This window comes from Rhinatrema bivittatum, chromosome 1 (genome assembly GCF_901001135.1).
Source record: "Rhinatrema bivittatum chromosome 1, aRhiBiv1.1, whole genome shotgun sequence".
NCBI lineage: Eukaryota > Metazoa > Chordata > Amphibia > Gymnophiona > Rhinatrematidae > Rhinatrema > Rhinatrema bivittatum.
In genome coordinates, this window is record NC_042615.1 from 297,979,524 (window position 1) to 297,993,942 (window position 14,419).

Consider the following 14,419-nt stretch of genomic DNA (forward strand, 5'->3'; position numbering starts at 1 on the left):
ATCTGAAACAAACACAATAATAATGGGAGATTTAAATTATCCTATTATCAACTGGTTGAATGTCTCCTCAGGGCACACTGTGGAAGTAACAATTTTAGATGCAATAAATGACTACTGTTTGGAGCAGATGGACCTGGAACTAATGAGAAGAGAAACTACTTAACTTATTGCAACTGCTTGGCAATAACAAATTTGACTAAATTGCTGGAGGTAGAATGATTGATAAATAAAGCTACCATTGTAGCAATTTAATTTAAAAAAGGGAGACTGTGATATATTGTGGAAATTAATTAGAAGGAAAATTGAATAAGCAATTGTAAGGACTAGAAGGCTAGGAGATCATTTAAAAACACAACCTTGGAAGCCTAGATAAAGTATTTCATAGCTTGAAAAAAAAAAAAAAGGTTAAAAGACAGACTATCAGAATGGCTAAATGGTGCTGTGAAAGAGGCTATTAAAGCCAAAAAGGCATCCTTAAAAGAAATGGAAAGCTTCTCCTCATGAAGAAAATAGGAAAGCACATTAAGAACTGGCACATTAGATGTAAAACAATAAGGCAGGGTAAGAGAATTTAAGGAGAGACTTGCACACCTCTAGTAATTGTGTATAAGTCAACCCAGCTTTTTTGGGCTTATTTTCTGGCATACATTTCTTGACTTATACACAAGTATACACGATATTGAAAACTTTTCCAATAACATCAAAAGCAAGAAGCTTGGAAAGGGAGTCATTTGGTTCAATAAATAGCCAGCAAATAAAAGGGGATGCTGCTGAGGGAGGATAAGGCCCTCATAGAAAAACTAAATGAATTCTTTGCTTAGGTTGTCATTGCAAAGCATGTTGGGGAGTTATCCACTCCAGATACATTCTTTATAGGTGATGACTGAGAAGAACTGATGCAAATCATGAATCTAGAAGACATGCTAGAGCAACTTGACAAACTAAATAGTAGCAAATCATTGGGACCTGATGATGTTGACGCCAAAGTTCTAAAGGGACTTGTGACAAGCTGCCACTACCAGGGGATAGGAGGGGTAGCCATTGTAATGCCTATTTTTGTTTAAAAAAAAGAATGATCAAAGATTTATCCTGGAAACTGTAGACCAGTGAGCCTGATGTCGGTGCCAGTCAAAATGGTGAAAATCTTTAAAGATAGTATTATTAAGCCTATGGATATACCTGGCTTAATGTAGAAGAGCCCTCATGGTTTAGTAATCTATTAGAATTCTTTGAAGTTGTAAAAAAAAAATAAAAAAAAAAGCATGAAGTTGCAAATAATTAGCTGGCCAAGTGGAGAGTGGGACAGAGGCATGAGGGGGAGGGGCTACTTATTTGGTTAATTTAGCCAGATAAATGGCCTCACACCTATCCAACTAAGTTAATAGGATAAGTTAGACCGGGATGTGCGTATCTGGCTAATGTTAAAGCTGTCTAGGTGTAGTCGGTGGCACAGCCTGTGGTGTTGAATATCCCAGCTAAGGCCTAGATTCATCATTCTGTTATAGCAAAAGGAGGACCTGGGGGCAAAGTTGTGCAGCTTGGCCGCATCATGGCGGTGCATTTTCGGTGGGCCGCACCCTTTTGCCACAGGAAAAGGTGTTATTTCCCGTGGTGCTGCCGGCAATAATGTGAAAAACATTCTCATCCGTAGCGCTGCCGGGACATAACCCCGCCCACACTCCTCCCCATTCCCTAATTTGAATTGTACCGCTGCGATGCGTTATCACATGCATTAAGGCCACATCACGGTTTGAATGAATGACCCTGTAATTTAGCTGGATAAGTTTATCTAGCTGGTCAGCTACACTCACAGTACTGACCCCCATGTGAGTAAGGATGAGCTGGTTAATAGTGTATATGGTTTGTTTTTTTTCGGAAGTCCCTCATGAGACTCTTCAGGAAATGAAAAAGTGGTATAGGAAGCAAAGTCTTATTCTTGACCGTAACTGGTTAAAGGATTGGAAGCGGAGAGTAGGACTAAATGGCCAGTTTTCCCAAAGAATAGGTAAAAGTGGCGTGCCCCAGGCACCTGAACTGGGATCAATGTTTAGCATATTAATTAATGATCTGGAAAAGAGAGTACATTGCATTTGCAGCTAGTGAACTGTGAGGAAGTGCAGGGAGGACTATGTGAGACTGGGGATCTGGGCTTTCATATTTCATCTGCCCTTTAATGTGGATAAGTACAATGTGATGCACATAGGGAAAATGAATCTCAGCTACACTGTAGATATGCAGTGCTAGGTTCCACATTAGGAGTCACCACTGATGAAAAGGATCTTGGTGTCATCGTGGACAGTGCATTGAAGATTTTAGCTCAGTGTGCAGCAGCAATCAGAAAAAAGCAAATGTTAGGAATTATTCAGAAAGTAATAGGGAGTAAAACTGAGAATACCATAATGCCTCTGTGCAGATCTGAGGTGTGACTATGAACTACAAAAAGGTACAGAGAAGGGGAACAAAAGTGATAAAGGGGATGAAATGGATCCCCTATGAGGTAAGGCTAACAGGCTGAGGATGTTCAGCTTGCAAAAGAGGCAATTGAAGTGGGATATGATAGAAGTTTATAAAATCATGAGTGCTGTGGGTCAAGTAAATAGGGAATGGTTATTTAACTTTTCAGAAAATACTAGGACCAGGGCCCTCTCTGAAACTAATTGGTAGCAGATTTAAAGTATTTTTTTCCAGTCACTACATAAGCTATGGAATTTGTTGGCAGAGGATGTGTTCAAAACCAGTAGTGTACTTGGTTTTATAAAAGGTATGTATTAATTTCTGGAGGACAGGTCTGGGAACCATTAGATAAGACAAGCTTGGGAAATGCTACCCCTTATTGTTAGGAGTTGGGCATGAACAACAGGGAATGAATCTCCTCATTTGGACCTGTTGTGTACTTTTTCCGAGCTACTTGGGTTGGCCACTGTCACAGATAGGATACGGGCATGGATGAACCATTGATCTGACCCAGCAGGCATTTCTCAGTTTCTTATGACATCCTCGACTGTTATGCTGAATAATCAAAGGTGGATTTATCTTCCACAGATGTATCTAATCTCTCTCTTTTTTTTTTTTTTTTTTTTTTTAAAGAAAGGGATGTACAGCCCAGATTACTAAAAACTCTTTGTTGATAATTTTCAAAGGATAAAGACAGGATAACAACCAAAGAGCAAAGCCCTAGCATGTGTTTTGCCATGTGCTTTGCATCCACTTAGGCTATTTACTTTCTGTGGCAGTGAAGTCCATTGGTTATATATGCCATGTGTTGTGTGATGATTTCGTCTATCGTATTCCCTTCAGGTGTCTCCTCTACAATTAGTCTTTATCTCATCTGAGCCCTATATATAGTTCTTGGAGCTACTGCACACCTTTATATGCTTGCAGCTCAAGCACTATCTGCTGGGGACTTTTTCCAGCAGTCACTTTGACCCAACGAAAATTTGTATTTTCTGCCATGCTGAAATCTGGTCCCCATCAAACAATAGAGGTTTCATTGTCTTCGATTTCTGTCCATAAACGCACCCTGCAGTTTTATAAAAGTTGCACATGTTTAAATGTGGAATTTATTAATGTGGAGAGGTGGTCTACTTTGATACAATGCTTGTGTGGGATTTTTCTAAGCACTACATTGAATTAATCTGAATTCCTCAAGTCCTGTGGAGCAGAACTGCATTCAGTATTTGTCCAGATCTGTCGCTGTATAGGTTTGTTGTAGCCCTACGGTGTCAGGAGCATAATACAAGGGTAATTGTGTTTCCCTGAAAATAGCTATTTAAGGGCACATTACTTCTAACCCGGTCAACTTATTTCAGGCACGAGTTCCACAAGCTCTTTACTAATGTGGTCAGTCTGAAATCTTCACATGGTCAGTCTACGGGAGAGGCAGCGGAAAGAAGAAAGACATTTACAGAATGGGCATCTGCTGAAATATCTGTCCCCTTTCACTCCTTCGCTCACTGCAGAATTGTAGTTTACTATGAGTGCAATTTCTGGTGTTGCTGTTCAAGACTTCTGGAAAGGAGAAGGCACCCAAACTATTCATGGCAGGCCTCAACCAGCACTAGCTTCTAAACAATAAGACCTGGTCTGGACCTCATGTTGGAATATAATGCTGGAATGTTAAACTACCAAGAGGCCGGAATCTTGCCAGGTGCTTGTGACCTGATTGGCTACTGTTGGAAACAGGATACTGGACTTGATAGACCTTTGGTCTGACCCAGTATGGCAAGTCTTATGTTCTTATGAGCAGAGCACAAGATAGCAAGATAGGTTGCAACTGAAAATAGGCTTAAATCTAGCTAGCTAAAGTCAGCCATCTGGATTAAAGCCTCCAATAGCTGCACCTAGCTTTGGCTGACCATTAGGCTTATGTAATAAAGCATGTGCTAAAATTGAAGCCATAGTATAATATGGATTTTGGTTAAGCACACAGTAAAAACGTGCAGCTCTGCAGGATGCAGTAAGCTTATGGCATGTAAATGCTCTGTAAACATGTAATAAAAATGCATGCTGAGTAGAAAAAAAATTATTTTTTTTTTACTTGTTATTGGCCATTTGCATCCAAAACCGTGCTAAAAAATGGGATCTTGGAAGTGGTGGTGGTCTTACTTTGGGAGTGGCCAGCAGCCAGGAGGTGTTCCAATGAAAGCTTGCTTTCATCTTTCTGCAGTCTTGCGCTTGGCCTCCTAGTTGCTGCTGCTGAGAATCATCCTGCATTCCTTACAAAACTGTAGCATGGCTGCTTTACAGAAAAATATGCCATCAATTTCTTGAGATTAGAAGGATAATGGTGATCACATTAAAGCACCAATCTCTGTTTATATTCAAAGCTATAGTGTTTTATTTTTTAAATGCGCTGAAATTCTTGAAGTCATTTTAACTTGTCAAGTTGCTCTGATTTTATTATTTTTGTGCACCTACAACAGTCTCCTGGAATAAGTGATAATTGCTCTTAGCTGCAGTTAATTGACATCACATAAGCAACATGTCATTACTGGCACATATCTGGTCATACCAAAGGTCCATCAAGCCCAGTATCTTGTTTCCAACAGTGACAATGCCCACGGGGAGGAGCCCCGTGAGGAGCCACAGCACTGGGCTAGACTCTCATACACAAAATACCAGAATTGAACTCTTTTATTATACAGCTTGAAGTAGCCACCAGGTGGCAATGGTGAGTTGTAGTCTCTGGGACCTCGGCAGAGGGAACTCTTCTCTCCTAGATGATGTCAGAAGGTTCTGCAGCAAGGCATTACTGTGGATGAGACAGATGAGAGATTAGAGTACTCACTCGGTGTTAGCTGTTATAGACACAATTCCACCAGATAGTTGTCATAGGTACAGGCACTGAGGCAGGGAGAGCAGGCCCTCGAGGAGCAAGTACCTGTTCCCTGAATGGTACCCGAAAATAAAACAGGGGGCCCAGAGGAGCAGGTACCCAAGTTAGTAGTAAAAGCCCGAAGGGCAGAAGGAAAGCTTCCCGCAGGCAGCAGAGAAGTGGCAGAGTAGCGCAGACAGGAACAGTTCGAGTCTATTCGAGCCTTTGCCAACTCAATGAGCTAGCAATCTTGAGAAGTAGATATATCTGGATTGGCGTGACGTCAGATGAGGGAACGCCCTCGAGGTTTGCGCCACAGGGCGTACTTAGACGTGGGTTGCATTCGCGCGTGCACCCTAGCAGGTACCTGGGAGGAGCAATGGTGTACGGCTGCACCGTAGCCATTCTGGGGACGCCAGAGAAGTCGGCTTGACGACGCTGTGGTAGCCATCTTGGGCAAGTAAGTGGGAGGAGCCGAGATGGGGTGCAACAAGTGGGGCAAAGCCATCGAAGACCGGACGCAAGATATGCATTAAGTAAAAAAAAAATAAATTTTCTCTTAGTTTTAAATCTTTCACCTGGTAACTTCATTCTGTGTCCCCTAGTGTTTGAACTCTTTAATCGGTTGTTTACTCTTTCAGTGTTTACTTGTTCCACTCCACTCATTATTTTATAGATCTCTATCATACCTCCCCTCAGCGTTCTCTTTGTCAGGCTGAAGAGTCCTAACCTCTTTAGTCTTTCCTCATAGGGGAATTGTTCCATCCACTTTTTCATTTTGGTCACCCTTCTCTGAACCTGTTCTAATTCTGCTATATTTTTTTTGAGATGTGCTGACCAGAACTGCTCACAATACTCAAGATGAGGTCACACCATGGAGCGATACAGAGGCATTATGATATTCTCTGTTTTATTCTCCATTCCTTTCCTAATAATCCTTAGCATTCTATTTGCTTTCTTAGTTGCTGCTGCACACTGCGCAGAAGATTTCAACGTATTAACGATGAAGCCTATATCCTTTTCCTGAATGGTGACTCCTAATATGGAACATTGTATTGTGTACCTATAATTTGGGTTTCTCTTTCCTAAGTGCATCACTTTGCACTTGTCCATATTAAATTTCATTTTCCATTTGCATTGCCAGTCTCCCATTTTCGCAAGGACCTCTTGAAATTTCTCACAATCCTTTGGTGTTTTAACAACTTTGAATAACTTTGTGTCATCAGTAAATTTGATCACCTCTTGTTCCCATTTCCATGTCGTTTATAAATATTTTACAAAGCAGTGGTCTCAGAACAGATCCCTGGGGCACTCCACTATTCACCTTTCTCCATTGGGAACATTTACCATTTAGCCCTACTCTCTGTTTTCTATCTTTTAACCAGTTGACATTCCACAATAGAACACTGCCCCTGTCCCATAACTTTTACATTTCCTAACAAGTCACTAATGAGGAACCTTATTAACAGGTCGATCCAGTATCGTCCGCTCGAGGATTGCCCGTCTGTAACGTGCTCGTAGCACACAATTCGGGCGCGCAAGGCAATTCGGCGATACAGTCTCCAGTTTCACGCGTCCGTATCGCTTCTGAAAACAGACGCATAACCCTTTCCGCACCCGGCATGTAAATGAACGAAAAAGCTGTATAATGAAGGAATTAGTTATTCCCCTGCGATACTGTAACGGGCGCTGATATTATCTCCTCCGTAACCCGCTGTTCTGCCGCGGCCTTAACCTGCTAGTTTACCGCCTCCCCCTAGTAGGAGTTAGTGTAGTGTAGGGTAAAAACATTGCTTACCCGCCCTGGTCCCGTCCGGTCTCCTGCAGCCCCGTCTGGACCGGACGGGGCTGCAGGAGACCGGACGGGACCAGGGCAAAAAAAAAACAAACGAAAAAGTAGCAAGGCTCGGGCCTGCTATGGTAAGTGTAAAAAGTGTAAAAACAAAAAACCTGTGTGTTATATAAAAAAATAAAACAATTTTAAATACCTGTCGGAGGGCCGTGGGTCCAGGCGGCCGGTGGGCGGCGGGCAGCCATCAGCGGCATCCGGTAGTCCCTTCTCCCTTCCTCCCTCCCTCCCCTGCCTGGATGAGCGCCAAAATTGCACGGGCGGGTCGGCAGCGGGGGGGGGGGGGCGGCAGCAGGATCCGGGAGCGGCGGGTAGGCAGCAGCGGGGTCCGGGGGGGCAGCGGCAGCGGGGTCCGGGGGGGTGGCAGCGAGATCCGGGGAGCCAGCAGCGGCAGCATGTTCGATCGGGCAGGCAGGTAGGTGGCAAAGTAAAGATGTCCGCCTGCACGGGAAAATCGTGCAATTGGCCGCTGAAGACGTGACGTCACGACGTTTGGCGTCACGGGGTGTGACGTCACGTCTTCAGCGGCCAATTGCACGATTTTCCCGTGCAGGCGGCCATCTTTACTTTGCCACCTACCTGCCTGCTCGATCGAACATGCTGCCGCTGCTGGCTCCCCGGATCTCGCTGCCACCCCCCCGGACCCCGCTGCCGCTGCTGCCTACCCGCCGCTCCCGGATCCTGCTGCCGCCCCCCCGCTGCCGCCCCCCCCCCCCCCCCGCTGCCGACCCGCCCGTGCGATTTTGGCGCTCATCCAGGCAGGGGAGGGAGGGAGGAAGGGAGAAGGGACTACCGGATGCCGCTGATGGCTGCCCACCGGCCGCCTGGACCCACGGCCCTCCGACAGGTATTTAAAATTGGTTTTTTTTTTTATATAACACACAGGTTTTTTGTTTTTTACACTTTTTAAACTTTTTTTACACTTCCTGGTGCCTGTCATTTCAAATGTCATTTGAAATGACAGGTACCAGCGCACCCAGGTTACTGTATAGGCGCTGTTACAGCGCCTATACAGTAAAATGGGTTGCGCGGGCATAACCCTTCCCTAACGCTTCCCAGCCGCGGCATGCATTTGCATGCGATTAGAGGAGAGTATCGGGGAGTTAGTGAAGAGAACTGTGCGTGCGGGGAGGAAGGGTGCGCCTGACACTACCTCACTGTTTTTACCGCGGCCTTACTGGATCGAGCCGTAAATGCTTTCTGGAGGAGCCCACCTAGTGGTTAAATCAGTGGGCTGTGAACCAGGGAACCGGGGTTCAAATCCCACTGTTGCTCCTTGTGACCTTGGGCAAGGCACTTTATCCTCCTTTGCGTCAGGTTACAAAATGATATTGTAAGCCCTCTGGGGACAGGGAAATACCTATAGTACCCAAATGTAATCCACTTTGAAGTGCCAGAAAGCAGAATATAAAAATACAATAAATAAATCCAGATGTGCTATAGCAACTGGCTCACCTTTATCCGCGTTTATTTATGCCCTCAAAAAAGTAGCACATTTTGTGAGGCAAGGCTTCCCTTGGCTATATCCATGTTGGCTTTGCCCCATTAAGCTATGCCTATCTATATATGTTCAGCAGTTTTGTTCTTTGATAGCTTTTACCATTTTGATTAGCACACACGTCAGACTCGCTGATCTGTAGTTTCCTTTATAGCCATCTCCTTTTTAATACCCAATTCATAAAATTCACCTTATGGACATAGACCAATTTATAATAACCCTCTCCCCCATGCGAGTTACTTGAATTGCAAGTGCTTGCTACCTGCTGCCAGTGCAGGTCTAAGAGCTGCTGTTGCCTACCTGTAGCACTGTTGGCTTCAGATGTGTGAGTGGTTGTGTGTGTGTGTGAGGGGAAGATGCAAATTGTGTGTTTGAAGTAAGAGGATAAACTGTCTTAAACTGCTGTCAAAAGTTGGCACATCTAGGGGAATGTTTTTGGAGAGCCCACATCGGTAGTTTCTTTGTGAAAATTACACTGTAGCCACCTGCAGCTTGGGCAGGCAGACAAACAACTAGTAACATAAGTAACGATTGTAGAAAAGGACCAGATGGTCCATCTAGTCTGCCCGACAAGCTTCTTAAGGTAGTAACAGCCACTCTGTGCAGGCTACCCCCATGTTTCTCTTAAGGGTAGCAACTGCTGCTTCGTGCAGTTACCCCCAAGCCTTATGATAAGGATAGCAATATTTGCATAGAGAAAACCCAATGTACAAAGATTTGAAAATCCACTCTGCATGTATTGTTCTCGACCATGCTCTCTTCCCATGCCCAGGAATGCCTCCCCTCCATGCACTTCAAATTCTGCGACCTAGGAGGGCAGGTTTCAGGCAGGCCAGGAAACGTACTCAGCGGCATTGCTTGGAAACTTGTCTCCCCTATGTGCCGAGACTCATTTGATGCGTGTTCTCTATCAGGGCGGTTGAGGGATGAAACAGCGCCCTGGGCAAGGGGTGCTTTTCAGTGCCTCCCTTCCCCTCCACAGACTTGCTCGAAAGCGTGATATCCCCCCTCAGGGCTTGGTACCCAGGGTGAACAGCCCTCTTCTCTGTTTGTTGTGTGTCAGGTGACCTAGCAACCAAAATGCTAATGTTTATCCCCTCCTTTTAGAATTCTTGCGAATCATGTGATGCATTTGGTCACCTTTGTTTTTATTTGACTGTCAGAGTGAGTGCTTTTTTTATTTTTTTATTTTGTGTGTTTGTGTTAGCGGAGTGAGGGTGTAAAGCTTAACACGTTTCAGCTCCTGCATAAGACCTGAGTGAAATGCAGACAATGCTAGAACAGCACATCAATGTGAGGAACACATCCCAGGCAGCTCCCTCACCTAAGTGCCCATAAGCACTACATCATTCCCTTGTCATCTCTGTCCGTAAATGCAATTAATATCTTCAAAATGTGCTTCCGATTGCCTGCTCTTTTTGGTGATCTACAAGTAGTAAGTTGAAGTTCAGGGCTATTTTGAGAAGGAAATTAAAAAAAAAAAAAAAGGGCGGGGGGGGGGGGGGGGGGTGCTAGCATTTGATGTCTTTGCTTGCTGTCCATGCACCCAAAGCATATCCGATTTAGACCACATGTCAAGGTGCTTGAGAAAGCACCGTCATTGCACCCGATGCTAGCATTTGATGTCTTTGCTCACTGTCATTGCACCCGAAGCCTATCCGATTTAGACCACATGTCAAGGTGCCTGAGAAAGTTAGAACAGCGTGTAAGTTAAATTGAATCCCACACTGCTTTCAACCATTGGTGGTGTTCAGAGAATAGCTTTCCTGAGTGAACCAACTTGTATTAAGACATAAGAACATAAGAAAATGCCATACTGGGTCAGACCAAGGGTCCATCAAGCCCAGCATCCTATTTCCAACAGTGGCCAATCCAGGCCATAAGAACCTGGCAAGTACCCCAAAAACTAAGTCTATTCCATGTAACCATTGCTAATGGCAGTGGCTATTCTCTAAGTGAACTTAATAGCAGGTAATGGACTTCTCCTCCAAGAACTTATCCAATCCTTTTTTAAACACAGCTATACTAACTGCACTAACCACATCCTCTGGCAACAAATTCCAGAGTTTAATTGTGAGTTGAGTAAAAAGAACTTTCTCCGATTAGTTTTAAATGTGCCCCATGCTAACTTCATGGAGTGCCCCCCTAGTCTTTCTACTATCCGAAAGAGTAAATAACCGATTCACATCTACCCGTTCTAGACCTCTCATGATTTTAAACACCTCTATCATATCCCCCCTCAGTCGTCTCTTCTCCAAGCTGAAAAGTCCTAAACTCTTTAGTCTTTCCTCATAGGGGAGTTGTTCCATTCCCCTTATCATTTTGGTAGCCCTTCTCTGTACCTTCTCCATCGCAATTATATCTTTTTTGAGATGCGGCGACTAGAATTGTACACAATATTCAAGGTGCGTATTGGTGGTGTTGCTGCTGTTGTTTTTAGGTGCATTTCATTATTGGAAAGCACCTGTTTCCGTGACAGTCCGCTCGCATATATCGGGGTTGGGGGGAGAGCGTCTCTCTTTTTGGCTGAAATTTGGCTGGAGAATCTGTTACTTTGTTTGCCGCTCTCCCCACTACATTTCATTCGGATGTGTCCACGGAGAGAGCCTCCTATAGATATGCCAAGGAGTGCGGGGCCCATGCTGGAATTTGCAGGAGAGCAAGTGCGGCTTGGTGCTGAGGACTAAACTTGATTTTTGTTTTGTTTCCAACTGATTCCTCTTCGTTATCTGTTGGTGTCCTTTGGTATTCGTTCCCTGGTCCCCTCCTTTTCTCCATCTGTCTTCATGGCCTTAACCAGTTTCTTTTCATGGCTGCTCTCATCGCTGTTTTGCAGATTTCATTAGCACACAAGGGTTTGTTCCTGTTTTTAGGGGACAAGCATTTGAAGCTGTTTTATTAAGGGTGTGGTGAAGTGGAGTGGACTGGAGCTGATGACAAGGTCAGAGACTCGGGGGAGGGGGAAAAGTCGATACAAGAGGAATGGGGATAAGGGCAAGGTGGGAGTAGAGCAGGCATGAGCTGCGTTCCAAAGGCTAGGAAAGATTAAAAACAGAAAAATATTAAGAAAAATGTTTGAAAAAAATGTTTTTGGAAATGGAAAAAGGTTGAGAGAGCAGAGGTGGAGAGAAGAGAGAAAAAAAAAAGTAAAAGAAAAATCAGACACAGAGCTGTAAAAATCAAAATTCTTCTTGTGTAGCAAGCACTGGTACACAACTTGAGTACACCATTCTGGTCCATGTACTCCAGCAACGATTTTTATTGTATTAACTGATTTTCCAGGGTTACACTAAGGCTGTGGTAGGAGGGGGGGAGATGAGCTTGTTCTGGAGTTCCACTAAGTCATGGTTCAGTGCTGTAAACCCTGCACCATACCCCTCTCCTGGATAATACAGTGGTTCTTTCTGTCCATGCTCTTGATTATTCAGTGCAGTTCTGAGCCAGCATCTGGTGCAGTTTCTCCTGGTCACCTCTTAACCCTCCCCCTCTTCCCATTGTTTGCATGATCATCAGCTCAAGTCCCTCCCCCCGCTTGCTCTTCATCCCCACTGCAGATGGTCATGGAGAGTGGCAAGTGGCTGGTTGGTGGCGATCTACAGGTCCTTGACCGCATCTATTGGAACGATGGCTTGGATCCCTACCGGCTCACTCCGGCCGAGCTGAAGCAGAGGTTTAAGGAACGGAATGCAGGTGAGTCACTGGTGGAAGGCGTTGTGCCTCCAGAAGAGGGCTGGGAAACACTTATCCGGTCAGGTTTTCAGGATTGCCCCAAGGAATACGTATGAGAGAGATTTGCATGCAGTGGAGGACCAGGGTTGAGAAACACTGGTGTGTAAGGTACGTGCCCAGTCCCATGGGGAGTGGGGATTCCCAGAAGGCTTGCCGGCTGGTTATAAAGGGAAGATCCATTTGGACAATTGGGAATGAAAAGAGCATTTTTTTTTCTAAAGGAAATGGAGTGTACTATAATTACATCCTATAATGTTTGCATTTATTAATTTTTTATTTATATTCTACCTTTTGTGATGCTCCGAAGGGCATTACATTCAGGCACTGTAGGCATTTCCCTGTCCCCAGAGGGCTCACAATGTAAGTTTGTACCTGAGGCAATGGAGGGTAAAGTGACTTGTCCAAGGTCCTCCACTCCAAGAAGTAAGAAGAGCTTTAGCTTTACAACATTCATATTAGAGAATTGTGTGTGGGGGAAAAATGTTTAAATTTTTTTGTTACAATCCTTGAGTCTGTGCAAGAGAGTAAAAGGGGTGAGAACTCCAGTGCTAGAAGTTTCCTCTCTATTGTCTGAGGACCACATTTTGGGTTGCATGGCTGATGCAGTGATTTTGAAAACTAAAAATAGTATGATGAATTAGCATTGGACACATGGTGACTCTGTTGTACATTCTCTCTGTCAGAAGTGAAAGCAAATTTAATTGTGACAAAGTGAACTTAGGGAGGGCAGCATATGAAATAAAGGAAGTAAATTGGTATTTAATCATCATTAGCAGTTGCATAATCAATCTTCATAGTGTCTGTACTTCCTGCAACTTTTCTAGAAATTCCTGTCGGGGAAAAAAGTACCAAAAGAAGGAGAGACCTAAAAACAATAGGACCAAAAAAACGAACTGTACAATGTATTGTTGGAATATATAACAAATGCTCATTAAAGACCGATTCCATTCAGCTTTTCACTTGGGGGCAGTTTTCAGAGCAGCCTGCCCAGATGAAATGTCTGCAAGTACTTTGCACCCATAGACTCTGTGCAGATTTTCAAAGGAAAAGTCTGCAGTATTTCCCCCTCAAACTGACCACAGGTACAACTGGCCCACAGTCTTGGCACCTTCCTTCTGTTTCTTCGGTGGGCTACATTGTCCTGGCAGGTAGCAGGCGTACGTTTCTGAAAAGGCAACGTCCCCGTGTCCTTCCCTCATCCCTCCCGGGAATGCCTCCCCTTAGCCTGGCTGTAAGTCTGCGTGCTGTGGAAGTGCACAGGTAACTGTAACCAGGTTCAGCATGGGTGGCTTTCAGACAGCCCTTTTTTGCCTGGGTAAATGGGCTTTTAGAATCTTCTTGACGGTCTTTTCTTTCCTCCCGTTTCCAGAATGGCATTTGTTTGCCACGTTTCCCTGGCCTCCGCCCTTGCCTATTGCAGTGCAAGCGTGTCTTCAGTTCCCAGCCGTCTCTCTCCTGGTCTGGAAACTTCCGGGATACCGAAGATGCTGAGAACTAGTCATTCCAGCAGCCGATCTCTGTTTAGTCTTCTATGTTGTGCATTTTGGTTTGTTGGCTTTTATGTCGTGAGTTCAGAGCCCCGTCTCCTTTAATGCTCACGTGCCTCACTACATATGGTTACTCCTGGGGGAATTCTGCGCAAAATAATTTAAAATTCTGCACACACAAACTTAAAATTCTGCATATTGGTCAAAATAACACAATATACATAGGTAATTAATTTAAAATGTAATGCATTAAAAAAAGTTATTACTTAAAGATGCAGAATTTTAAATAATTTGAGCAGAATTTCCCTAGAAGTTCATTGTAAGTGTGTCTCTTCCACTCTCTCTCCCTACTCCCTTGGTCAGTCTCCTTTCATTGTGCCATCTCAGGTCCCAACTCCTCCACCTGCCACTATCTCTTCTCTCCCCCTCTAGGCTCAATCCCTTCCACTCTATCTCTACTCCCAGAATTTGACCACGCTCTCAGTACTGCCCCTCACACAGTCTTTCTCTCTCTCACACACGTGTGTACACACACACCCCCT

The 14,419-nt window shown here is 44.4% G+C and overlaps 1 protein-coding gene across 2 annotated transcripts in view; it reads left to right on the plus strand.

Moving 5' to 3' along the window:
• The window catches only part of PAPSS1 (3'-phosphoadenosine 5'-phosphosulfate synthase 1), a 215,050-nt gene that overhangs the window by 135,487 nt on the left and 65,144 nt on the right, over positions 1-14,419 (plus strand). For both annotated transcript variants that reach the window (XM_029596800.1, XM_029596803.1), the window contains exon 9: positions 12,216-12,351. In XM_029596800.1, the coding sequence (XP_029452660.1) occupies positions 12,216-12,351 (136 nt within the window). The remainder of the gene's footprint in view (positions 1-12,215; positions 12,352-14,419) is intronic.